At 48.3% G+C, this 25,860-nt stretch overlaps 10 protein-coding genes across 10 annotated transcripts; 7 read left to right on the top strand and 3 right to left on the bottom strand.

Annotated features, from left to right (window-relative positions):
- Nucleotides 1-306: 306 nt before the first annotated feature.
- Nucleotides 307-1,017, top strand: N7466_001501 (uncharacterized protein; the record flags this gene model as incomplete). The annotated part of the gene is made up of 1 exon (XM_057160899.1): nt 307-1,017. The coding sequence occupies one exon, from the start codon at nt 307-309 to the stop codon at nt 1,015-1,017; it is 711 nt and encodes a 236-aa protein (XP_057024184.1).
- Nucleotides 1,018-2,442: 1,425 nt separating this feature from the next.
- Nucleotides 2,443-2,915, top strand: N7466_001500 (uncharacterized protein; the record flags this gene model as incomplete). The annotated part of the gene is made up of 2 exons (XM_057160898.1): nt 2,443-2,730; nt 2,823-2,915. The coding sequence occupies 2 exons, from the start codon at nt 2,443-2,445 to the stop codon at nt 2,913-2,915; spliced, it is 381 nt and encodes a 126-aa protein (XP_057024183.1).
- Nucleotides 2,916-3,377: 462 nt separating this feature from the next.
- N7466_001499 (uncharacterized protein) lies at nt 3,378-3,728 on the bottom strand (the record flags this gene model as incomplete). The annotated part of the gene is made up of 1 exon (XM_057160897.1): nt 3,378-3,728. The coding sequence occupies one exon, from the start codon at nt 3,726-3,728 to the stop codon at nt 3,378-3,380; it is 351 nt and encodes a 116-aa protein (XP_057024182.1).
- Nucleotides 3,729-4,995: 1,267 nt separating this feature from the next.
- N7466_001498 (ankyrin repeat domain-containing protein) lies at nt 4,996-5,673 on the top strand (the record flags this gene model as incomplete). The annotated part of the gene is made up of 1 exon (XM_057160896.1): nt 4,996-5,673. One exon carries the CDS (start codon nt 4,996-4,998, stop codon nt 5,671-5,673), a length of 678 nt encoding a protein of 225 aa, XP_057024181.1.
- Nucleotides 5,674-7,779: 2,106 nt separating this feature from the next.
- On the top strand, nt 7,780-8,322 carry N7466_001497 (uncharacterized protein; the record flags this gene model as incomplete). Its single annotated transcript, XM_057160895.1, has 1 exon — nt 7,780-8,322. One exon carries the CDS (start codon nt 7,780-7,782, stop codon nt 8,320-8,322), a length of 543 nt encoding a protein of 180 aa, XP_057024180.1.
- A 1,099-nt stretch (nt 8,323-9,421) lies between these two features.
- On the top strand, nt 9,422-9,643 carry N7466_001496 (uncharacterized protein; the record flags this gene model as incomplete). Its single annotated transcript, XM_057160894.1, has 1 exon — nt 9,422-9,643. The coding sequence occupies one exon, from the start codon at nt 9,422-9,424 to the stop codon at nt 9,641-9,643; it is 222 nt and encodes a 73-aa protein (XP_057024179.1).
- Nucleotides 9,644-13,909: 4,266 nt separating this feature from the next.
- On the bottom strand, nt 13,910-14,200 carry N7466_001495 (uncharacterized protein; the record flags this gene model as incomplete). The annotated part of the gene is made up of 1 exon (XM_057160893.1): nt 13,910-14,200. The coding sequence occupies one exon, from the start codon at nt 14,198-14,200 to the stop codon at nt 13,910-13,912; it is 291 nt and encodes a 96-aa protein (XP_057024178.1).
- Nucleotides 14,201-17,914: 3,714 nt separating this feature from the next.
- N7466_001494 (uncharacterized protein) lies at nt 17,915-18,737 on the top strand (the record flags this gene model as incomplete). Its single annotated transcript, XM_057160892.1, has 2 exons — nt 17,915-18,375; nt 18,440-18,737. The coding sequence occupies 2 exons, from the start codon at nt 17,915-17,917 to the stop codon at nt 18,735-18,737; spliced, it is 759 nt and encodes a 252-aa protein (XP_057024177.1).
- Nucleotides 18,738-19,675: 938 nt separating this feature from the next.
- On the top strand, nt 19,676-20,163 carry N7466_001493 (uncharacterized protein; the record flags this gene model as incomplete). Its single annotated transcript, XM_057160891.1, has 3 exons — nt 19,676-19,691; nt 19,742-20,059; nt 20,108-20,163. The coding sequence occupies 3 exons, from the start codon at nt 19,676-19,678 to the stop codon at nt 20,161-20,163; spliced, it is 390 nt and encodes a 129-aa protein (XP_057024176.1).
- Nucleotides 20,164-21,027: 864 nt separating this feature from the next.
- Nucleotides 21,028-22,912, bottom strand: N7466_001492 (uncharacterized protein; the record flags this gene model as incomplete). The annotated part of the gene is made up of 3 exons (XM_057160890.1): nt 21,028-22,177; nt 22,256-22,748; nt 22,798-22,912. 3 exons carry the CDS (start codon nt 22,910-22,912, stop codon nt 21,028-21,030), a joined length of 1,758 nt encoding a protein of 585 aa, XP_057024175.1.
- Between the last annotated feature and the right edge of the window lie 2,948 nt (nt 22,913-25,860).

The following is a 25,860-nucleotide window of genomic DNA, read 5'->3' as shown; positions in this document are numbered from 1 at the left end:
CTAGCAGTTAAATAAACAGTCGATAAATTGATGAAGACTGGTGAGCTGGAAAATATTCAGCGACACTGGTGATTCGAAAGTTGGTTCAACGGGTGATCTTTGGAAGGCCTCACTTTTGAGAACCTGTTTGAGTGGTGTGGGAGATTTCACCTCCCCATCTCGGGACACTGTTTCGGTGATCAACAGAATCTGCAAAAAAAATATTCACAGAGATACGGTTGTCAATGTGCTCCTTCCATTTGTCTATAAATCCAGAGATGCACCCAGGAATACCACGCAGCAGAATTTCTGCTTCTCAAATTCGCAATGAATGCAATCAACTCGTACGACCTGCCCGATCGCGTGCTCGGTGCCATCATCAGTGGTTTCGGCCTCTCTTACTTCATTGTTTTTCTTCTTCAGTTTCTCGTTTTCCACTTTCCCTCGTCGCAAAATGACATCCCCGAAGCTCTGGCGGTGATTGCGTTTGGTGTGGGTGTCATACTTTGGCACCTAGGTGTTTTCTTCCATCGGATTTTCTGCACATCCCACGAGAGGTTGAATCAGCAACAGCTAAGACTTCACGCTGGGGTGCTTTTCTTGATTTGGACGGCGGCAACTCCCACCATTGTCTTTCTCTTTCCAGCTCAGCCATGGCTACAGCTAGGATATACATCGGCTTTGGCTGTCATCGCGTTTGGAAGCCTACCGCAAGGGCTCCTTTATGATGAGAACAACCAGAAACCTTCCGACACCTCTTCCATTCATCTGGCATCGGTGATCATGTTGTCTTTGACGCCGACAATTCATGCCCTGGCCGAACCAGTAACCGGCGCTTCGCCATTGGCGATGGCTTTTGGTCGAATAGTCATCATCGGTTCCTTGTCTTTCGCCTTCTATTTTCTCGAGCCCCTGGAGCGCATCGGGCTCGCCCGGATCTGGCAGCTCAGTTTTCACGGGATGCATATGATGTTGACATACAGCCTGGTGGCGTACTCCGAAGCAGTGATGCAAGCCGCGGTCGCTCGAATGTCGTGATCTGCAGTGAACAGCCTTCCCCAACACATGTGACAGTCCTTGGCGCCAATTTCATTTCTTTGGGCAATCTTCTGTAATGCAGGAAAGGATGAGCGCTGCGATACTTGGGAAGATTCCTGCAATCATAGCTACCGTATACTCGTTTTCTCGGCTATGAATCGAATTTCAAGCCGTCATATTGACGCCTCGTCTTTGAATTTTGCAAATTAGAAAATCAGCTACAGTTACACTCATTGTTCAAAAGATTTAAGCCCTTGGAATTTGACTCTTGAAAATGAGGAATACGCTTTGCTTGCTAGACAGAAATCGATTAACTTGTTTCCTTTGGTTTGTTCCAATAATGCGGTTGGCGATGTATGTGCATTTGTACTGTACCCAGGCAGCAATAGATCTTCAAGCTCTGAGATTTGGGTACTCAGTATAGTCCCACCGATGGGTCACACTAGAGACCTGTAGGCACATGTTCCTTGTAAGCATGTCTACAGCATTCAGAAGTAAAGTCATCGTTATTCAAGTATAAGCACTGCGCCTGGAATAGAACGTCAGGCTCTTTTGCGAAACACTCAGTGCATTATCAGCCAAGACGCTGGACTTGAAATATCAATTATCCTTGCAAGTCTTGCAAGTCTTGCTATAGCCTTGAAGTGTCTAGCACAAACATATACCCAGGAGTGGATCAAAATCCTATTCTATTCGCAGAATCTGTTCAAAGTTACCTTGCAGATTCAGAAAGTGAGACATTTAGTTGTCAAATTTCCACCTTGCCTCAACTATAGCGAGATTCTCTAAACGTGTTCATTGTGAGGGTGGAATTTTGCGAGGTTGCAAAATGTAGAGCCCTAACATGCCCTTCATTCACCAGGATAATAGCAGCAACTTTATAGGTACCGCCTATTCTGGAACATATGGTATCAGTATTCTGCGGGCGGTCGTAGAAAGCGAGGGAAAGTTTCCAAGATTCAAAGGACAACTTTTTGGAACCCATCATGAAATTGTAATTGTATGGCTATGGCTCAGGTACATAAATAAAGGCTCCCGCTCACTAGACAGAGGTCAAGTCTTCTTCCGTCCGGAACCGTGACCATGATTTCCAAGCAGAATGTCCCATCCGTTCTGGTGACCGTGATCCTGCTGCTCAGCCTGATCAGGCTGTTTCTGTTGTGTCGCTTTGGATCCAAATGGTCCGCCTACAAGATCGATTATGCTGTGGGTACGACCTCTTGCATTCTATTTACTGTACTTTCTGGCCTCTTCTGGAGCGAACGATCTCTTTTGTGGAGCCAGGTACTGCTTTGGCTTTCGACAATACTACCACCCCTTCAAGTAGTAGGTCTTGCAGGTCCCTTCTGAGATGACCTCTGAGCTAAGGCGTTGCAGTTTCTTCGAATAAACTCTCAGCAGCGCCGATTTGGTGCGACACCGCGAATGCTCCTTATCCTGGCCCGAGTTCTCGTCATACTCTCTACCGTGGCCAAGCTGGCGATCGCCCTTGTTGGCAGTTTCATTCTAGACTCTGCCCATCAAGGTGGTCTCTTCATTCTCTGCGTTGACTATCTGGGAGCGACGATGTGGTATTGGTGGCTCCTTCAGCATGAAACTGAAGGCCAGACGACCTTCAGGCGGGTATTATACTATCTAGCGGCTCTGACGGTGATGTTGCTGGTAATTGCAATTGTCGGCATTCTGCGGGTATCGTGGGTAATCGCACTTGAGGTAAGTTCGCTCGTCCCTTGCGGATGGCTGTCAGAAGCTGACAAGAAATAGACCCAGCTGATCACCATTTTTATTTGGGCATCACTTGAAAGATTAGTCGTGTGAGCGGCACGGCTTCATGTAACTTGTTTGTTGGAGATATATGTCCAATGGAGGTGGGCTTTGGGGAGAAGGCTTTGATTTAGGTCGGGGCTCTCTGTAGTCTTTTGCGTGAAAGACTTCAAAGTCCGAATGGATTTTTGCAATCAAATTGTCAAGAAATATTGCTCTCGTAAATAGTAAAAATATCCGGTCTGTTGTATAATGTTCTTACTGGGCCAGCCTTTGGAGCTTTGAGGAAACTCTGGCCGCACATGTTGGGGAAATCTGGTATTAAGAGACGACTCTCTTTGGAAAAATATCATGTTCATAATTACCAGACGCATTGAGACTGCCTTCGGGGTTTCGGAATGATCAATATTCCGCAGCTTTTGGAAAGTTCTTAGAATTAAGGGAATGGAAACTATTCATTGATGAAGCTACTTTGATATAAGGCCGTTACAGAAATATCCCACAATAATTGCTGTAAATAAAAATAACATAGCGTATTCGCTATTCTCAACTGTGGACCCCGTCATTCTCCTCATTTGTTCTCGTGTTGCCAGTGACTAGACACGCCGGTGTGGTTTCGGGCGCAGTCTTCGCATCCAGTCTAGCCTCAGAGCTTCCTTGGTGGGTTCTTTGGATCGCTTTCTCTCAATGGGACCCTTCCGGTCAACGTCCGGCTGGCCGAGTAGGAGCGATAATCGTTGCCCATGGGTTTGGCTCCGAATCCGCATTCGAATGGTCATCTTTGCAGCTTTCCGGATCTTAAGCCATTGGGAAACAGCGGAAGTATCTCGCTCGCACCGAGGAGAAATGTCATCGTTTGGAGAGTCGAGAGTCTCTCCCAGAAGCATCACCCGCTCAGGATCGTTCTTGACACCTTGGCGGCTGGACGAGCGAGTTCTTGGAGCCATTACAAGGAGGAACAAGACTGTCAGATGTGGTGGAGGCTTGGGAATTTTCTTTACAGAAAGCAAAGAAGTGATAAATGTGGTGGGGATGATGAAAATCTGCTATAATTTATACCCCAGACTCAAAGGTGGAGGTTATTTGGAAAGTCACAGGAGTCAAAAATTGCGCCTCTATATGGGTACAATTTGCTACGAATGCCGTCCCTGGTGGCCCAAATATCGGAAGAGAAGGACGCAAGATAATGGGCCACATGAGATTATTCTTGCACTGATCTGCGCCTCACTATGGTAGTCTCAACTACAAAGAAATCCGGGTATGGCGCGATGTGATTTTTAGATTGACTTCGATTTCTAATTGCGCTCGAGAAGTTGGTCTGACATTGCACAGCAGATGGTCTTGGAAAAGGAAATAGCTTAAGAGGTTTCAACACAGTGTCAATTCAGCCATGACCCCAGTCATGTCGAGTCAAAAGGATGAGCAAACAGTCCAAGACATAATTTACACTCGGAATGAGCGCTTCATCAGTATGTTACCACTAACTGATCCTGTACGCATCAACTGGAGGTCCGATATTAATTTCAAGATGTTTACCCATTTACACCGGGTGGCTTTTTGAGCATGACTCAAGCCTCCTCTATCTTACTGACACTGCGTCCATGGGGTACAAATGATTCATAGAGAACATAGTTTGAGTAAATACGGTAATAAAGCAGACATGCTATTGTGTATAGTATACTGTAGAAATCTCCACCCCCAGCAAATGATTAATTTTAAACTAGATCTTGAACTCAATCAGTACCATACCGACAGTCAGATCAAGGAGGGCTCACGGAAGACAGTACCTAGCTGCCGGGAGCATAGCTTTAGATCCTAAATGGTGGCATAAATGGTCCTCGGAGCACGAAAGTGGATCCTGGGAGCAGATTGATGCTTTTCCAACGAGCTTTCTTGCATTACCAAAACTATAATAAAGTCTTAGCTAGATGTTATGAATATTATCATTCTTGTTGAGTAGTACTAGTGGAATGTCACGCACGTTATACCACAACGAATGCTTGAAAGGAACGTTCACGTCGGCACTTACCAATGCAACATATTTACACAAGAATGCAGTCTACAAGTATGATATGGATCTATGAGCTACTCTCTACTGATCTCACTGATGATCTTGCGGGCATATATAGAGCCACATCCAGGTCTTCATGTTCGTCGATCTACATTACGTCTTATCTCTCATTTTTATACAATTCGTCCAACCTTACCACTACCATGCCACCCGCTTCATCCTACCATGGCCCGGCACTGCTTAAAGAAAGGCAACGATTCCTAAAACCTGACGGGCTCCAAAAGTACCTCTGCAGATGCACTACGGATATCAACAATATTCATGGAAGACACACGCCCTTGATGCTTGCCGTCCAAGCGGAGGATCACAAGGCTGTCGATCTCCTGTTGGAGTGTGATGATCTTCGTCCGTCTTTAAGCAATTATTATGGTCAGACTGCTCTGTCGATGGCCATCACACAGGGCAGTGTCTCGATCGTCCAGCAGCTGCTTCGCCGCAAAGATATTGAGTTCTACAGCGAAGATCCGAAAGTCCAGCAACCCTTCCTGGTGGCTCTAGAATACCGACAGTGTGAAATTTTGGAAATGCTATTGGGAGATTCTCGGGCCAAGATCAATAGGAAGGATCACCGCGGCCAAACAATCCTGCATCTGGCTGTTATCTACGGAGACCTTCGCGCCGTTGCAAGCCTTGCGAGAGAGGAGCTGGTTGATGTCGATTGTCCCGATCTTCTAGGGGAGTCGCCTCTCATGTTGGCTGCGAAGCTCCATGCCTGCGATCAGCCCAACAACGTCAAGATTCACAATTGTCTGCTCTCGCGATCCAAAGTCAGGGTAAATCAGCGAGATCAAGGGGTCCATCTGTCCTTTCACATGCCGTGAAGACTTTCAATACCGAACTGATCCAGTCACTCGGCTTTTTTCGATCGGATCCCAAACACGGGGCAGCGATGGGACCACTTCACTGGCCCCGGTAGGAGCCAGAAGCCAATTCCCGACCGTCAAAATTCGATCCACTCAAACCAGCCAGCTACGGTATAGGTTACATACCTACTCCAAGCATATGCGAAGGGCAATTATGAGATAGAGCTTTAGGTCAGGCAGGCCATGACGCATTAGCAACCAGAAGATTGTTCTTAATATGTAACTTTATTCCCAACTACCAGGTGTCTAATCTATGCGCGTTCAGAGAACATGTTATGAGCAGCATATGTACACGAGCTCGCTATTAATATCAATTTTAGAGAGAGACAAGGTTCTAGAGCTAACTTGTAAGTCCGGTGAAGGATGAAGTTCCGTGGCTCGTGGTCCAGGATGTTACATCGACAGTGGGTCTTGTTCCACATGGGAATTCTAGAAAGTGATCCACGCCTTTCTAGGGTACAGGCTGGCATCTGATTGGCTGTAAACGGTGGGGCCTGTGGGTCATAATGGGGGACACGGGATTCTCCGCATCAAAGTAATGCCTTAGGAAGCGCCTAACCAATCAAGTTTGTTGGAAACAGGAGCCCAAACGGGTCCGTGGTAATGTGGCCGGAAAGCTCGATTTGCAAGAGCAGGGCCCGCACATCAGCCAAAGTCTTGCCGGGGTACTTACCAGGGTACTTAGAAAGGTACTCGTGAACCCTCAGGTTTTGCCCTGCCACGCGCGTCAATTGCAGAGAGGTGAGCAAGAGAGTATTTTACTATGTTCGTAGTCATTTGTTGACCTCATGATCGAGAATTTGCCAGTGGCCAAGGTAATCGTCCTGAGTAGGGTGCATAACTCAGATGAGGGGTGGAGAGTGGGACGGCGAGATCGAAATGATCGGCCGGCACCTTAAACCTTATTTGGCACGTGGGTTGCGTCGATCGAAACCAGCTGGTCCAAGAACGGCTCCGTTCCACACCGGAGATCAATTGGGCAATGACCAGGATACCGTGAACTTTTGAGAGGCAGCATGTAGTCAGCGATAGAGAGCAGTACTGTAATACGTGGGAAAGTACCGACTGAGAACCGACTGAGACGTCAGATCTCCTTACAATGTGATGATCTGGACGGTCGTCAATGAGGCGTTCGCCCGCTCCTTATTTCTCTGCCATTAACAGTCCCTTGACGGCTGTTAGCCTAGCTCCCTGTATGTCGCGGATCCTTTTTTTTAGCCATGAAGGTCTTTGCTTCCGCTACCTCCTTAGCTTGAGATGCATACGCAACGCTAGATACCCGCACTGCGCCTGCCTAGGGAGGATGCCTGAAATTTCTAAGGTCTTCTCTCATCAAGTCAGCTGGCCAAATTATTGCCTCTTTTGCGACGCATCGCAGCAAGCATGTCGCACAAGAGCGGCGCCCGCTCTCCTTCAACCCTGGTCCCAAGGTCCACTCTTTTCAAGCATCGTGCTTGATATTACAGTACCCATTGGGTTCTCAGACGGATGTGAACAAGAATAACGCGCGTTGCGGAAGCTTTTTACATCAATGCACGATAATGATTGCAGTAGTACTCATAATTGATGTGCATGTCGAATGCGTTCAGCTCTCTTTGAATGCTGTATTGTAATACATCTGTCGCAACTTGCAGTGCAACACAATTCCATTGCCATAGCAATCATACCCATGGATTCCACTTCATCAATTCTGGTAACCAGTCGCCAATGTAACCCACCGCAAGAAATGGAGAGTCTGGATGATCGTTTGGCGGAACCAAGGGCAGGTCCCCCTGGCAACATGAGGCCAACCACGGATCTATGGAACGTACGTCTTCTGACCAAAGATTTTCAAGTCACTTTTCCAATGCCCTCCCAAACCAGTGGCCATTCCTATGAATTTGCGCAGGGGGTTTCTGTGAAGAGACCTAGGCGACTTGACATAAAAGGCGCGAGATTTCCGGCCCAAAAAAAATCAGGACTTTCCTCCTCACACTCCCGTGTGTCATTGTTTCCATCTCTTGTCTGCAGGCTTGAGGGTTTCCGTGGCCACGGGTCCGCAGTACAAGCTCTGCGTCACCAAACATGCTTCGCAGGACGGGCTCTGCGATACCAACTGTTCCCCGCAGGACGGGCTCTGCGTTATCAACTGTTCCCCGCAGGACGGGCTCTGCGATATCAACTGTTCCTCGCAGGACGGGCTCTGCGTTATCAACTGTTCCTCGCAGGACGGGCTCTGCGATACCAAGTTCTCTGCAGGAGACCGCTGCATTACCAAGTTCTCTACAGGAGACCGCTGCATTACCAAGTTCTCTGCAGGAGACCGCTGCATTACCAAGTTCTCTGCAGGAGACCGCTGCATCACCAAGTTCTCTGCAGGAGACCGCTGCATCACCAAGTTCTCCGCAGGGGGAAGCTGCGACACCAAGGAACTCTAGCGAAGTGCAGGCACCTCTACGTGGTGCTAGGGACCAGTATTCAACTCTCGCTCTGCAGTTGAAGAAGCCAAGACCTGCTCCAACATCGATAGTTCAATTTTGTAGGCCCGGGCCACGGGCGAAGAGACTGGCAGTAGGACCAGGAGAGCGCATTGAGAGCCTATTTTCACTCCAAGATAGCGTTGTATAGTGAATGGATAAACCCAGCATTTTGCTGTTACCGAATTCGCCGTGCATTGTAGTATCATGTCCAGGATTTGATCTCACAGGATGTATACACAACTAGATGATGTATACACACACGTCCAGGCTGGTCGGCTCGGTCAAAGACCATCACGCGGCAAGAGCGCATTGTTCATGTCTGTCTCACAGGTCAGGAAAACCGAGATGACTGTTGAGGTTGGCGTTGGTGGTGACGGGTAGATGCGGTGATCCATAGTCCGGTGGCAACCAGCCTGTAAAGTTGATAGTTGACTGAGCGTCTTGAACCGTTGAATGAGCCTGCGTAAACGGTTGACCCAGTGGTGAACATTGGAGCCTGCTTTGATAAACAATGGAGCATGTTTTCATAAAATAAACAGTTGAATGAGCGTGCGTAAATAGTTGAGCCTGCTCTGATAAACAGTTGACCGGCTTTCTAAACAGTTGAGCCTGCTCTGGTGAACAGTTGAGCTTGATTTTATAAACAGTTGACCCAGTGTTGGTAAACAGTTGAATGACTACTCGTAACAAGTTGAATGAGCATTTGTAAACAGTTGACTGAGCGTGCGTAAACAGTTGAGCCTGCTCTGGTAAACAGTTGAGGCTGTTTTCATCAACAGTTGAATGAGCATTTGCAAACAGTTGAATGAGCATTTGTAAACAGTTGAATGAGCATTTGTAAACAGTTGAATGAGCATTTGTAAACAGTTGACTGAGCGTGCGTGAACAGTCGACCGGCATTCTTGAACAGTTGACCGGCTTTCTAAACAGGTGAGCCTGATGTAATAAACAATTGAATGACCATTCGTAAACAGTTGAGCCTATTCTCGTCAACAGTTGACCGACTGTCTAAACAGTTGAGCCGGCTGTTCAAACGGTTACCCGGCTTCATCAACACTTAAACGGCTTAATCAACAGTTGACTGGCTTTTCAACACTTGAAATGCTGTGCAAACACTTGAATGAGCGTTGGTAAATAATCGAGCACGACTTCATGAACGGTGACCAGCTCAGAAACGGTGACCAGCTTAGAAATGGTGACTAGCTTGAAACGATGACTAGCTTGAAACGGTGACCACCTTAGTAACGATGACCAGCTTAGAAACGGTGATCAGCCTGGAAATTAGTGACCAGCACTGGAAACAATTTGTCGATGATGACAGTGTCGACGCGTCGATGAGCAGACCGTCAATCCTGAGTCTGGACGCGTTGTTGTCAAACGGAGCGAGGCGCTCAGGCGGTGTGTCATCCCTCGCGCACGCTCCATCCTATTTGGAAGATCCCACCCACAGTACTGTATTTGTCTTATAGGCCAACAGCCGTTGTCAAGTCCTGCTTGACAAGTAAATGACTTGTGGCATATGGCCGATAATTATATTTCATACAGAAAGCTAGATTATGTCAAAAATCCTTATAATCTACACCAAGAATCCACTCGGCTCAAACTTCCCGATATATATATATACCATATGTGTACAATATATGACACCTCCTTCAATGAATCAACAACATTTTTTTGAACTACGTATGCTATTTTATGACATCCAAATCGCACGCCTGACTAAAAATTCTAGCGGTCTCATAAAAATATGACCAATGAAGTCTACACCAGTCTCCTCTGGGTACGAATGCGACACATCATGAGACAATTGGCATTAACTTAATTCAAAGTCGACCACGTATGATACAAACATAAAGCTAATGCTCGACAACCCGACCGGCTACAAACCTGAGTCCCACATCGCTACGCGTGAGCCCTAGATCCGATGAAATGACACCATTCACGTCTTTTGTGGACGGTCACGTTGCGAGCTTTCCCTGTCCCACACAATAACAAGGCTACCATAATACGACCGTCGAACAACATGATATACTGCACGTGTCTCATTAAAAGTAGTCATCAGTCTACGAAAAGGATATATCATCAAGGTCTTATCAGGGCAACTACGTAGGCGGAAGCAACATGCAGGAAGAAAGCATAATCATCTGCATTACTGGCCTAGAATTTGCCCAGTATGACGAGCACTCGTCTTCAAACTAGATGAAAGCATCTGAAAATACTACGAAAGAACCTCAAGTCGCTCTTCATCAGTCAGCAGCTCACGCGGAACAGAAGATGCGCCTAAAAAGGCAAGTCAACGACTCGTGGTGATCATGCACTGCGAGACATCAGCGACGCAGCGACGCACAGCTGTGTATCTGATGAGACATGAACTGTGCGATAGCTGAGATGTGTGATTGATGAGGTGGCCAACAAGCGTTGTGTCACGACGCATCACCCACGTTCAGCACGATGGCATTCTCGAGGACAAAGCCAGCAGAGCGTGCTATGTTTGGAAAAGGAGCTAACAAGCGCGCTGAGAAGGGCCCAGAGCGAGCAAAGATGACATTCACGCAGCCATGCAGGAATGTACGCAACGGCGCAGATGATACAGAAACTCAACAGGACGATGAAACGTAGAGACACCGAGCTTGCATATCGTACCTCACCATCCTGGCGCAACTCTCGCTGCTGTACCAGAATGACAGGCAATTGAGCTAGATGTCCAGCACCAATAAGCAAGACTCCTCCTTTGTTCTGCCACGGCAGTTCGACGGGTAGCCTTACACAATTATGGCTTCCTCTTCGTAGATCCCCACACCCACCAGAGTGAAATCCTGGGTGAAACTGATATCACCGAGTACAGAATTCTCTGAATTTTTCGATTCGCCAATAAAATGGGCATGGATTTTTGGAAGCTCAAATCGACTTCTCTTCAGCAACATCGGGGCCAGGGCCATATATCACGTGATCGGATGGCAGGGGGTGTTTGGAAACCATGGTGCCATTCGGGCCAGCAACCGACAAGAATCGCGAGAGATCCATTTCATTTGAACGGCTCGAGCAGGACCGTAATTTGGTCGAAACTGCGAGAGACGGCGCCAATTTATAACACCTTGCATGAGATCTCCCAGACTTCAGGACGACTGATATGATCAAGAAAAGGCTTTCTGCAGTGCTGAGAACTAAAAGACTGTATGCAAGCTTCTCGACTGAGAACACCGGCGGTGGCTACGTGAATGATTTGTCAATCGGGCCAGAGTTGCCAAGCTTGCAGACTGCACTGCATGGCTGGGCAGATGTGGCTTCATGTCACCCACATTTGGACATGATCGCTCCACCGACAAACCATCGAGTACCAGCGGGCGCAATGTCATACGTGCCGCTTGGTAATCACGTCCAATCAGCTCTTGAACAGAGTCCATCCATCAAGATTCTCATTGCATAAAATGAATCCCTGTGTTGAACCTCCACTCATGTTCCGAGTATCGTCGACTCTCGACCGAGAAGGTTTGTCCAAGCATGGGGATGGCAACTGCTAGCGTGTCATCGCAAATGCCAAGTGGATCAGGCTGGAATGCATATTCGCTCGACTGCAGTGTCCGTGGAAATCGTTGGAAGTCGTAGACAGGGCTTTGCGGACAAAAAAGACACGTTCAACAGATGAGCTACTTACAGTGAGCAAGAATGTCGAATGGTGTCAGCGCTGGCACGTCATGGATGGAAACACAGCGTCGCGTCTCCGAAGCGAGAACGGTTGGCATTGGCGTGCCCGTCCGTTGGCAAGAAGCTGCTATTGATCCAACCCGGCGGCAAAGGCGGTGAGGTCGTCCCAGACGCGCGGTGCAGTATTGTTTACGCGACGTCCTGCGGAGTTGGTCCGCACATGACAGTGGCCTTGTCAGAAAAGATTCTCATTCACAACTCTTCATGTTCGAGTGCCTAATGCTGGGCTTGTTCATGTGATGCTCGGTTGACAATACAGACCACGCTTTGGCGTGCCTCTGCCGGTCTCCAACTTTCAACTCAACCAATGCTTGCTCTAGTCAACTCTTCAAGATCGCTTCGGACCTCTTTCCTTGGCTGATATCACAGCTGGGACTGATTGAGATGGCCATTGGGCATACCCCGAGCATATGTATCTGATCTCCACTCAACTATTGGCCGACTCCCACCAACACCCACGAGCCAACACCCACAAGACCGACTCCCACAAGACCGACTCTAAGACTGACCAAGTCCAGCCATGGCACTGATTTGAGCCAGACAACCGTGGCGGTCAAGCCCTTCGTGAGCATGTTGCTCAGCATGCCCTCTCATTTGGGAAACTGGCAACGTGTACTTGGAAATGAACGTATATCCGGAATATGGCCTGGAAAGTGACCCATTCATTGCTGGACTTGAAAGCAGACAATGTTCATGATGTTCCCCGTCTCACGAGACCCGCCTTGGATCCCCACCTCAGTCAACGTGACGAAGGCTGCTTATATTGGGTAGCGGGAAATCCAAAGGCACCAGGAGTGCATGGCATATACATTCGTCGCCATTGATCATCCGGCAACCCATGTGTACTGTGAGGGCGGTATTCGTGTTTGTCATCTTTGCTGGAGGTATCACATTGGCGAGGAATATTTGGCGTCAAGATGTGACGTTGAAACGAAAGGGGGAATGCCATTCAATCGTAATTGATTGCATGCGGCCGAGCCCGCGTGCAATGTCGAGACGACATACCGTCACACGGTATGCTCAACTGAGGGGCCTGTCCTTCTCGCTATACTGGGTTGGTCGCACTACCGGGACCATCTAGGACATTGCTTGATCAATCGTTCTGTAGTCGCGCCCAGCTCCGAGTAGGCTGATGCCAAGCACCTTCGTCTGGTACTGCTCATCCACGTCGGTTCAGGGTGTTCGTGGGATGAGAGGCGGGTCGTCGGATCAATTCGAGCGTTTGCACCATGTGCCCGAGATGTTCCACACTTGACAAGTCATCCTTCAGAAGATGTTAGTATACATTCGTCGAAAAGGGTTCACTCACAATTTATCATCCTCGACCTCAGAACTCTTCAGCACATATAGTGTGCCACGATAGCTCTTTGTCCATGGTGGAGTGTGTTTGTAGACTTGTCTGGCACACTGATTCAATTCTCAACTCTTGCGAGACATTGGCGGCGTGTGCATTGATACAAGATGGGCTGCAAGGTGGCAGTCTATTGTAGCCTGAAGCATGCATCATTCGCTCGATGTGTGCCGTCCCACTGGTCACGGTATTCGTGACTGGATCAGAGAAACGATCCCTGACTCACCTTTCCAGCTACCGGGCTGACAGCCGAACCACCCCTGTAGTATTGACTTGAGGTGGGTGATGGATTGGGCTGGTCGCAAGTTCGGTGTTTGGCGCAGTCTTCAATTGTATTGGGCTGGCCGGGACATAGCTGCAAAGGAAGAATCGCTCGTGTTGTCATGATGAGAAAGAGACGCAAATTCGGTCGGCTTGGTGGCTAGGCTCATAGGTGTCATCCACGCGGGATATAATGATGCGGTTGAGACTCGTGACCCTGGCCCTAGCTGATGGACACGAGCGATGGCGAAACATCAACGGGCAACGGAGCTGAATGTCTTCATCGGTCGGGGGAGAGGTGTATAATCTGTGTCAGTAAATAACGAGCACCGGCACCAAAGATCAAAGGCGAGGAACTTATCTTGGGTATTAGGGATCTGTGAAAACAGGAAGGGCCCTTCAGCAAATGATGCAATGCTCAATTTGCGGGCTCGCAGACGCATGTCGTTCCCATCTCTCTCGCGGCGGTGACGAGCGCTGTATTAAAGAATCTCCCCACAACCGATTCTGGTACACCACGGAAAATGGTTCGAATGATTTTTCTGCCCAATGGCAGCATCCAGTCGTGAAGGGCGACATGTGCACGGCGGATGAGGATTTTCGATGCGCTGTGGAGGCAGAAAACTGGCAAACTACCAATGGAGATGCCTCGCGCAGTTGTCAGAGGCAGGATGGAACGCAAGGCTTGGTTGATTGTGACGTGAAGCATTTTGTCTCAGAAGTTGAGTAACAGTCGCTTCACTCACTTGTCGCATGACTGCAGGGAGTTGGCACTCTCGCTGTTTCTTCGACAGAATCACTGTCGTCGAAAGCGATGGCTCTCTTTCCTCTGGTGACGAAGACCACCACCAAATTCGACAGGAGCAAGAAGAGAATAGCAGAAAGCAACAAACCTTGTGGCAGGTCTGTATGCTCCACTGGCATCTTCTTGAACTGGTCCTTGGCGATCGACGCCCGTTCCGAGAAGCAATATTTGTCCACCCACCGGATGGACCTCCGGCATCCTTCTAACTCGCACCCTCCGTAGGCGAGGAAGCCGGTCCGGCCGGGAAAGGGTCCCTCGATACCTAAGCTTATCAGACCAAGGCTTCATCACCTTCCCATGCATCGTGTGCTCTCGGTCGGTATTGGTCGCATGACTGCCTCACCTTCCCAAGGATGTGGAGCAAGAGATGGTGTTCTCGACTAGGACTACGATTCGGTCGGTATCAGTGGGTAAGGCGAAAGAGTGAAGTGATCGGGCAATCCTGATTCACGTCGACTTCCACACTTCGAAACGGTATCCAAAGCGAGATACATCGCCTCATGGCAAAGGTGGGCGACGATGCAAGACGCGTGTGAGGCTCGTTCAGCTGTACATACGTCATGTCTCGCAGCGTCTTGGCTAGTAGCCCTGAAAGATAGTCAGCATGTGCTTGATAATATGAGGGTTCACTCACGCTCTTTCTATCCGCTCTCACCTCGTGCCAACGACGTATGACACTGCTAAGACAGCGCATCATCCGTCTTGCGGTTCCATGAGTGTTCGGTCCGTGTGCCCTTCAGCCAAGATCATGGCTGACGATCGGTGAGTGGTCATGAGGCAGAAGTACCAAGCAGGCGTACCCATTGCGACGAATGTCCAGCCGCAGGAGACCTGTGGCCGCGATGGCGTGCACAAGTAGCCATGCTTGAGACATTATCAGAACATCGAGCCATTCAGAATACTGTAACGGCAACATGTGCACCGGAAGGGCTCGAGGATGGCGGTGTTCGATATTCAGAGATCTCGCTGTTGATCTTGCCGATGATCTCGCTGGAGGCACTGTTTGACAAGCACATGACAGCAGTGGAACCGAACTTGGTCTCATGAGGATTTCTTTTCGGTGTGACTGGCAGGTAGTTGAATAACCTTGGAGTCCTGACTTGGGGCTATTGTTCAGACCTGGCTGGTCGTAAGATTGGGCGTTTCAGCACTGGCCAACGGGTATGGGGCTGACACGGGACTTACCTGCAGGATGCCTCACTTGCAATCTTGTGGTCAAGAAGCTAGTCAGTAGTCACATTGTTAGCTCCACTCGACAAGGCACATGAATACAGCACTCACCAAAGGATTGTCGCCAGTCAAGGCTCAGGCTCTGGCCTGCAGGCACGAAGACGGGTACAGTGGAATGAACCACCAAGGGGTAGAGAGAGGCAGGTGATTTGGTGGCTTGAGTGGCCACCGTGGGTGTCAGTAATAGCAAGCCTTTGGGTTTAAAGAGGAGGGACTTATAATCTGCTGCAGGAAGGCACCTTGGTTTTGGCTAGACGGAATCCGTCAGATGCAGTCAGGAAGAGAATTGTTTCGGCAGAGAACCGAGGGAAGAGCCCATATTTATAGGTCTTTTGACTGGTCTTGTTACCGCCTGCTTTGTATTGCCGCGGTGAAGTCTTTTTGATCTGTCACTTTTTGGGGGGGGATTGTCTTCGGGGGCATCGAAGTTGCCTGTGCAAAGCCAGGCCTGTTGAACCTCGTCTTACTGAGGTGACGGGCTCGGGAAAAGTCAACAGGCAGGTGAACAGTGAATGGTCATGGCCAAGGTGAATCGTACAATCGAGTGATTTCCTGAAATTTCAAAATAATAATTCAAAATAATAATAATTTGCAAATTTCTTTTTTTTTAATCTTTTATTTAATTATTATTTGTCTGAAGAGCGTTGATCAACGTTGAACCTTGTCTCAACGACCGTACTTTCAACGATGGGCAGCGATTAACGCTCGAATGCGACAGCATGCGCTTTTGTCACCATTATTTGAACTTCAGTATTGGCTGTTGATTCAGAACAGAGGCCGACGATCATGCTGTGCGTTGAGCAAGTCGCCTCACTTGTTGATGATCGAACTTTCAGGGTCTAACCCATCGTCCACTCAAAAGATTTCCACTGAGTGTACTGCAGCCATGCTACATCGATTGTAGTGCTACGGCTCTTATTTTTACCCGCCCGGGGCAACACACATCGATTGACACCACAAGCCAGTCTTCGGCTAATGCCAGCTGTCGAATACAGAGAGTCTCGAATACTGGGTCCGTGGAACTACTGAGCTGAATGATCAAGGGGCGCCCAATGACTATAATTCTATACCTGATATTCGTCTTTTCGGGACTGATATTTCCAGAATGTAGAAATGAGATTTTCACAAGACAGTATCCATTGGTACAGACTTGGCGATCGAAAACTAGAGTCGTTTTGAATGTATCAAGACAAGGAAACACAGCCCGTCTGAATTCCAAAAGCGCTAGGAACGCAAATATTTCCCAGGTGCATTCAAAAGCTTTCTGAAGTGCAAGGCCTCCCCCACATAGAAAATCGAGCTGTTAGAATCCCCAGCAAATCTAAGCCATTGCAGATTCTCGTATTTCATGTTCGTGTTGGCACCATGTTTGTGTTGGCACGAAGAAGTGACTGCAGGTATATTGGAGACTGCGACAAAGCCTCGCCAGCACAGGCAATTTCGAAAAGGGGACAGATCAAGAAGGAGGGCGTTTCACAGAGACTCATAGCCACTTGATGCTGGGTGAGGGAAATTTGATAGCGTATGGTCACTCCTATTTCCAGCAGCCACTGAAGGGACTGGTCAGGCAAAGTGACGAATGCCCAAGAGAGTTTCTGCAAATCACACGTCTCCAAGTCGGTCCATTGATCCCCGTATAAATTTTCGTCGAGCTTCGATTCATAGGAAGGAAAGTATGCCTAGAGGTATAGATGAGATGATGTTCGCGGAGATTGGCTCCGGCGACTTACGCAGCTGAAACATATGGATTTCTCCACAGCCAGGTCCAGTGGAGGCAGTTTCACATAATCATAGGTTTTTGTAGTCATTGCAGCGGTGATTTTTGAGATCAAAGGATAAGGGAAAAGGACAATACATTTATAGTTTTGAGTGACAAGACAAAATTGACGAGGAAGTACGGCCCAGCGCGCAACTGAAGATGGATACTTGAACTCGGAATCAGTCCCAGACCCCTGAAGACCTATCCCATCTTCGGCAAGATCGGCTTTAGGATCATCTGGACCGGTCCTGGGAGCTATTATGCTCCTGGGGCTCTTGAGTCATTAGGGCCAGACTGAACTTTTCGGGGATCTAGGTGAGGTGTGCTTGGGACAGGCACTTGAGTTTCACGCGCAGACTTGTGGCCCAGTGGGCATTTGTTGATAGACCTGGTCCTGGGAGCTCTTTGAACGATCCCGCGAGTGACAGAACTCAATGCCACATTGGCGCACATCATGGAAGAACATTCGGCCCGGACGCGAGGTCGTGGGTGGAGAAACACATAAATACATGCACCCCGTCCTACTTTTTGCATATCTTCTGGGCGGAATATCTACCAATACATTCTCCCACCCAGTGGTCCCACATTTCCTGACACCAAAATCCAAGTGCTTGTGCTGTCATTTGGAAATGTCGATGAATTTTACCTCGAACAATCGTTACCTCCAGGTGGGAGTCAACCTTGGTAACATTTTTACATGTGCCGAACCGAGCTCAGTCACTCATTCCGAGGATACAACCGTTTCCAAAGTGAGGGGTGGCATCGATGCTGCTACCAGACTAGCTCTGGACCAGGCTCTCGTCAAAGCTCAAAGATACCTAAACATGATTCAGCACGACGTATCTCAGCATACGCAAGTTGTTCGAGTTGTGGAACAGCTCGGAAGTCTTCTTTTGAACCTCAAATCCCTCCAGCCTGACCAATGGGGCTCTTTAGACCGCGGGGTCACATTCAATGTTCTTTCACTCTTGTATTGCTGTATCATGGAATGCTACGAGCTCTTATCTACTCCGCTAGCAATCTCGTCGCCATACGATGGACTTATCGCCTGCCATTTGGCGCTTCAATGCGTATATGGCGCAGCCCTGATGTATGTTTTAGATTTACTATTTGACACTTGAAGTATGATTCATCTAACCACATCGGCCTTCTAGGGACTTTGATGACAGAAGTTCACAGCTGCAAAAGGTCACGGAGGCCATGGAGCAATTGGGCAACAAAAGATCCAAGTATCGGAACCAAGCGGAGCAGCCCGGGCCGGCTATATACCATTCTCAAGCGGTTCTTGATGTCTTGAGGAGGAACTGTGGGCCCCATTATGCGACGAGTTCTGGGGGCATGCATGTGAGCTTCGGCGGAGAAAATCATGGTACCCAAATCTTTGAGTATCATGGCAGCATGGGACCTCTCAAGTTCCCACTTGAGAACATGCGTGTTAGGACAACCCTCTGAGGGTGTTCTGATATGATAAGAATACGAGTGAAGAATGTGAGATGTGCCTGATATGAGTATGATGATATTCAGACTAATCGCTGGTCCTCCTCCGAGGATCCAGCCCCTCCTTTGAGGTGATGTCTGCTTACGTACGTAAGCAGACAAGCGATGTGATGTATCGATTGGCACTTCGGTGGTGCATTAGCACCTCTTCCGCATTCCCTATACATGGTTGTACGGTTGGCGTAACAGCCATGTTTTAATTTTCGGGGATCCAATGGGAATGATTCCTCGCGCTACGTCTTGTATAGAATCGATTTTACCTTTTGTTAATATTGATCCTTCATGTAAAAGACACGCTCCTCATCAACAGATACGTGATCCCCTCACAGCTCGCCTCAGAATTCAGGAACAACAGTGCGCTTTCGGAGATCTAGGTGAGGTATTCTTGAAGGCACGTCGTTTCACGTGCAGGGCTTCTGGCCCGAGCGCGTTACGAGATGACTGCTCCTGGGATCCCACCCAGTGATCCCGCAAAAGACTGAATCGGAAATGGGAATGCAATCTGTGATCCCACGAGCCAAGTTGCTCCTGGAGCTCTTAAGCGAAATCCTGGAGCCGTTACCCCTGATCCCGGTGTCGAGACTCTGCTTTCAGGGACCTAGATAGAAGTCCACAGCAACTGAGACCCTCCGAATCCATGCAAGCCTTAGCTACTTCGAATATTTGTTGCGTGTCTACGTAGCAGCTTTAGGAGTCACCGGTACACTCTCAGGCCCAAAGGTGAGGGCCTTGGGCAACCCAGATAATACGGCTCGATGTATGATCTGCTCGGTGTTTGAATATAAGTGGCCAAGTTGCCTCCGGGGTTTTAGTTCTATGAAGACCCCGGGAAGCGCTTTACAATCTCTAGTAAAGCAATTTTGGTGCATCCCACTCTCTTCCAAGCAATCAACATGGTTCACGTGCATGGTATGTCAGTCAAAAGCTACAGTACTCTGTTTAGTTACTAATGTGCGTAGATCGAGAGTGCGCGGAAGCGTACGTTCAATTGTTCGATGCTATGGCATTTCCCAAGAAGCTTGTGGAAAACTGGCGCGTGGTCGTGGCAACCTTGAAGGGGTTCAATATGCACGAACTGCTGCATCGAGACCCGGAAGATCCACCGGACTACACCCTGACTGTACGGAAGGAGGACTATCGCAACATCTGTCGGGATATCAAGAGATACCGGAAGAAAGTAAAGAGCGGGAAGCTGCATGGTAACGCGAGGAAAGTTGAAGCCGGTGCATTATTCGCACGATATGCGAGATCGATGAATGACCTAGAAAGCTGGACAGGTATGTGTAACGCGCAACTTCCTTAATGCGGGAGACTAACCGCAGCAGGGTACCATTTTCCGTGTGGGTCAGAGAACACGAATCAGTCGAAGGCGAAGAAGTGAAGCTTCATTAAAGGTTGACTACACGGGGAGATTGTTGACTACGATGGACTAATACACGACTCATTGTTACGCTTTCTAATAGGACCTTGGAATGTTTATAAAAAAAAAAACCTTTGCAACACTTTTTAACACAGTACAGGCCAGTGAAGAAGAAGCGTGGAATGTATATGCCCTGAAGCTGAAATGAAGAAATAATAATGAATTACATATTTCAAAATTGAATATTTCTCATTCAATTCCAATTTGTCCTCAAGAGTGTTGATCAACGATTAACCTGGTCTCAACGACCGCATTTTGAACATTTGAAACGGTGTGATTTGCGAAAATCTGCACCGGCGCGCCTCACTCGTTGATGATCGAATTTTCAGGGTCTAATCCATCGCCCACTCAAGATTTTTACTGAGTGTACTGTAGCTATACCACATTCACTGTAGTACTAAGGACTTTACTTCAACTTTACCGGGACGACTCACATCGATCATTGACAGAATGAACCGGACGTGAGCCGATGCTCATTGTCGCATACAGTGAGTCTCTACCACTGGAGCCCTAGAAATATTGAGTTGAATGGTCAAAGGGTGCCCAATGAGCATAGTGCTATACCTAAAAGCTGTCTATACTGCCTTTCCGAACTGATGTTATTATGAGTATTTGAAATGGAAAAGAAAGATTGGTTTAAATTTGAATCATTGCCAAGGATGAATGCTGATCTAACTCCAGCAGCGCAAAAATGACTAGCCACAGCAGCAGCATCCCACAATTTGTCAGAAATATGTTCTTTCAATCCGTCTTTCCACGGCCACCCGGTAGCTTAGCTCTCGATATATATGCCGTACGTTTCTCAGGGGGCAATCTGGGGTTAAGTCAGTCATCTTTGCAACGTGCGAGAAACGCTCTCTTCGCATTATCAGGAGACAAATGCATGTCGTACTGCTCATGCTTGGAAGTCGCACGAATTAGAGGAAAAAATGGCCTGATTGGCCGAGTGGCTCTCACTGATACTCTCCACGAAGTGTAGTGATTTGTCCCGAGGTCTTCATCAATGACGTTCCAGTGAAGACGGACGTTTGCAGGCGCACCAGGCTCGGAGACCTGCATTTGATTCAAGGTACCGGTGATCTGGGAGTAGTCTAGCCAAAGATTATCGATAGGACTGCAAATACCGTTTTCGACGTTGAACTCTTCCGAGAAGCGGACACTGCCAGCAAATATCCCTAAGAGATCACCTTCACAGACCGGGACGATAGAACAGACGGACAGTGCCATAATGCCTTGAGGCACGAGAAAGACGAATAAGGACTTGTCTTGCTCAAATTCGGGGACCAAAAACTGGTGATTATGGGATTCGAGTAAAAATTCTGCAGGAAGTGCGTGCCGATATTGGTTCTGGAAGCTCTCTTGTTCCTTGATTGAAGCCCAATTATTTCCAGCATTGTTCCAAGAGGACTTGGATACTTCCAATCGCTCCATGACACGGGGAGATTCAAGGTCGCAGAAGCGCGCCATATCACCTCGTTCAAGTCTGAGAACACGTGTCTCCAGCTGCTCGATAAAAGGTCTATACTGAGTCTCCCACGACATGATTGTATCCACAAGCGAGATTTCTGCTGTTTTGGGGTACCCCTTGCAATAGCTGTCAAACTCCTTGGTGCGGTAGTAGAGGACTTTTTCAATACCCGCTTCGCGCATTTGGAAGAGGGCTTTCCAGAAAATACGGTGCTGTCGTTGGTTCTCAGCTCCTAACCCGTATCCAGCAACCGCCATGAAATTCTTCGTTGCAGCCTTTTCTGCCATGGTGAATCCATCCGCAGGCCCCTTCGCGGACGGCAGTGTTGCTTCATCAACCAGCGCAGCACCTTTGAGGATGATTTTCCAAAAGATGGTCTCGTTGCACCGGCTCTGAACACTTCGGCCCATTGTGAGAGCAGTGTCCTTTCGAACCGTTCTGACGGCCTTTTCATAATCATATTCCGCGATCTCATCAACGTAGTTCCTGATCTTGATAGGGTCAATCCTCGTTTGCGATCAGTTCGTTTGATGCTCATATCGAGCTGTTGCCGAGTTCACCCTTAGACATTCGAATAATACCGACGCCAATGCTTTTACCGTATAGGCGGAGTCTGACTGATAGGACGGAAAATCGCTGACGGGTAAAGCAACTGGAGGTTCAGCCACAGGGTGTTCACTACACTGCCCCTGAAGTACGGGTGACAAATAAGCCTTCTCGTAGTTCGTGGTGTAGGCTTCAACAAGCTGATGATTTTCCTCTTGATCGACACTGTACGAAATCGGAGCCTGGAAGCCGGCTATTGCGGGATCCCTGTCAAATGTGTGGAAAGTGGTGGAAATGTCACCGCTCTCTTTAAATCGCCCAGCAGTCTTTTGCTTGGCAGTTTTTGAACTTTGCTTTTTTGCATTCGCTGCGCCTGTTTGAATGGCGTACTTTCTTTTCCGCGGTTGCAAAGGCCGATGGATTCCAAGGCCTTGGTTCGATGTTGCCGCAGGCTTCTGATTAACAGAGCTGCTACTTCGAAGTCGTGACTCTTCCAGATTGCCCCTAGCGGTGGCTCTATGAGCCCGGAGGACTTATTGAGAATTAGCACGAATACATAAGTATTTTGAAGGACAACTTACCGTAGTCGTCAAACTGAGAAATGAAAGAATCAATGTAGCCTTCATCATCAATACCACATGCTGCCAATGCATCCCGCAAAGCCTGGGCCAGGAAGCTTCGAGTATTCTCGTCCATGACTTATGGAGATTGAGGAAGGGTCAAGCAAGGTCGTGATATTTCTTTCTCCGCGAGTGGATTGGCCCGTCTCTTGTTGCTGTCCTGTTCGACTGCTTGAAACGGAGTCCTGGGTTCAAACGCAATCCGAACGAGCAGAGAAGCAGTGGGCAAAAACACAAGTTCCTCTCCAAGGCATCAATATTCCACCGAGCATTAGTGCCCACGACAGACCGTGTTGCGCTACTATTCGAAGTATGGAATAGTCTTCGAAGTCTGTTTTGCACCGGAGAGGACTATGTTGGATCGCTACGCAGAACATTTTCAAAGGCGGATCGCCTAGAAAGGGGTTTTAAAGCGAAACGACTCAAGGAAAAGGTGAGTTGTTCAACGGACGGATGATGAAATCAATAGTGGTGAAACGCATTAAACGCAGAGCTGATTGAACGGTGACCAATGGGCCACGATCGTCACACGTTACGCTTACCTGGCTTAAATCCTTTCGTCAACTCGAAGGTGGAGGCAAGAGTCGCCAACGTATCACTGTAGCAAAGTGGATGTTTGATGATCAATCAAACCAAGACAGCGGCATGAGTGGACCACAAGGAAATTAGAAAATCGAGGCGTTTCAGGTGGGGTTTGAACACTTCAGAGACTGCTGTGAGGGCGATTGACGGTCACGAATCGGGATTCACCTTCATGCGTAAAGGTGAATTGGCTTTCTTATAATTTAGACCAAAACGCTTCCCCGGAATGCTCAATAGTACACTTCTCTCATAGCCTCGCCGAGTAAGGTTGTCGAGTTCGCTTAAGAGACCCTCGACCGTCGAATTGGAGCGAAGCGATCAAATCAGACGAGTATGATTTCTAAGATGTGTGATTATTCACTACAATTCTTGCAAAGTCTTATATCAATAGATTCAGCGGTACATACGTCAGGATTTTTCAGCTTCTCCAGGACAGGGTACGACATTGGGTATCCTCTCAGAGCCTTGGGTACGTACATGCCCTGGTAAGATGGGAGGCAATTGGGTCGTGTGTCCCAGGACAATGCCCCCTTGGCTAGGTTTAGAGCCCCATCATGATGGTTGGTATCTATTATCTCCACTCACGGCAGCTTATGGTGGAGCAAGAATGTGATGAATTGTTCGGACGTTCAGCTGGTGACTTGATGCTCTATGACTGGCGGTGATGGTCAGTAACGGCAACTGCCCAGACGAGCCAAGCTGTGTCGACATATTCTCGTCAAATCTCCGACGGATGGTGTGAGATCTCACACAATGCTTCGTGATATTCAGCCGTACTGCTAGAATGAGAGTGACAAGGATCCTGGTCTCCCACTATCACACCGGGAGATGGCCTTATCACCTGCAGCGCAACGGCTGTGGGCGAGGTGGTCGTGTTCAAGAAATCCGCATCACTTAACGACGACTGTCCTTGCCTCCGGCCCGGTGGAAAACCTAGAGCATCGGCATGCATTGCTGTGCGAAGATGATACAGCAGCACGAATTCCAGACTCAACTTGATACTGTATATCACAGCTTGTAGACTGACTTGTATGAAATGCAGCCGGTACTCCGTCAAGAGGAGGAGAATATTGAGGAGAAACACGAATCCGCCGATGCCAAGTAGATGCGCGGTGGCTTGAGGTTGCTCCCGGCCGCGAAGTCTGGCGACGCAGATCAGATTGCGCATCGCCTCATGTATGTAGACACAACTAATCACGCCCTCCTGCACACAAAAGCCGACCAATTGGATGCGATTGAAGATAGCAGCTGGTCGAGGAAAGCGGAGATCGCCGTTGATACGCCCAAAAAACAGAACTGTCATAGGGACGTGTAGGATGCAAGCATTCACGACGATCATCCGGAGCACCCATCGCACCTTGCTGATATCAAGAACAACAAGGCGCAGACGAGAGTAGCTTACAACGGCCTGACCAGTCACCATTGCGTACCACCCGACGATGAACAACACGGACGTCGGCAGTGTGGATTGTTGAAATGTGCAGCAAGTGATGGCAGAAACAGCGTGCACAAGAATGCCCCAGCATGAGGCCTGCATGCTCCAGAAGTAGAGAGTGCGATAGTTTTTGACAATGTCAAATGCGAGGAAGATCGTTTCCATCGCATTATATATGGCAGTAGCGAGCATAGATATGACGATCATGTTTGAGAGGTTTTCTTGGAGAACGACTCCTACCTCCGGGGACAGATTGGCCATGAAAGTATCCATGGTCACACAGGTATTTCTTCGTGGCGTTGTCTGCGGAATCCGAAGATCCAGAGAGCTGTTGGATAATGTGAAGGCACCGGAATCTTTCAGTCAAATATATAGCCAGAGCCATGATGCATTTGTGCGGGGCCGTTACTACAGAGGAAATTTAGAAGAGCCAGCCTAGTCTCGAGACCTGGCTGGCAGCACCAGGACATAAATTGAAAGCCCCAGGAGCAAGCTCGCTCCCAGGATTATTGGTATTTATTCTGATTTTGGCTTAGTCCCGAAGTCTCATGACGAATCTTTTCTTGACCTGCTTGGGTTGGTAGCCTGTACGTTCAGACTTCTACCCCAACGATACCGCCTTCGGAAGTTGGCCTCGAGGTCTTGGATGAGCATTGTGGAAGCCTGACGAATCCAATACCGGTCAAAAAGTTCTACCAACGATCAAGCCGTGACTAGATGTTGCCAAAGCTTGTAAGATCTCCTTAGATACGATTATCAAATTCTTTTGACTGAAAATGTCATCTTCTCTCGCCCGTCATCGATGTACAAGTGTAACCCGCTTGGTGAAGCTTTGCGAATCATATATACTGTTCCAACACAGAGTTGACGCAGACTACCAAATAAGTGTTTCTTCGCAATTCCACCTAGGGTTTTTAGATGATCATGGAACAAATAAACCATTTCGCAGTGTGAATGTATTCATGTCGTAAATACTGTCTGCCGTGCGCGATAGCAACTTGATGTGA

Source organism: Penicillium verhagenii (assembly GCF_028828195.1).
Source record: "Penicillium verhagenii strain IBT 33310 chromosome Unknown utg000003l_segment0_segment0, whole genome shotgun sequence".
Taxonomy (NCBI): Eukaryota; Fungi; Ascomycota; class Eurotiomycetes; order Eurotiales; family Aspergillaceae; genus Penicillium; species Penicillium verhagenii.
This window is presented reverse-complemented; position numbering and strand designations above follow the sequence as displayed.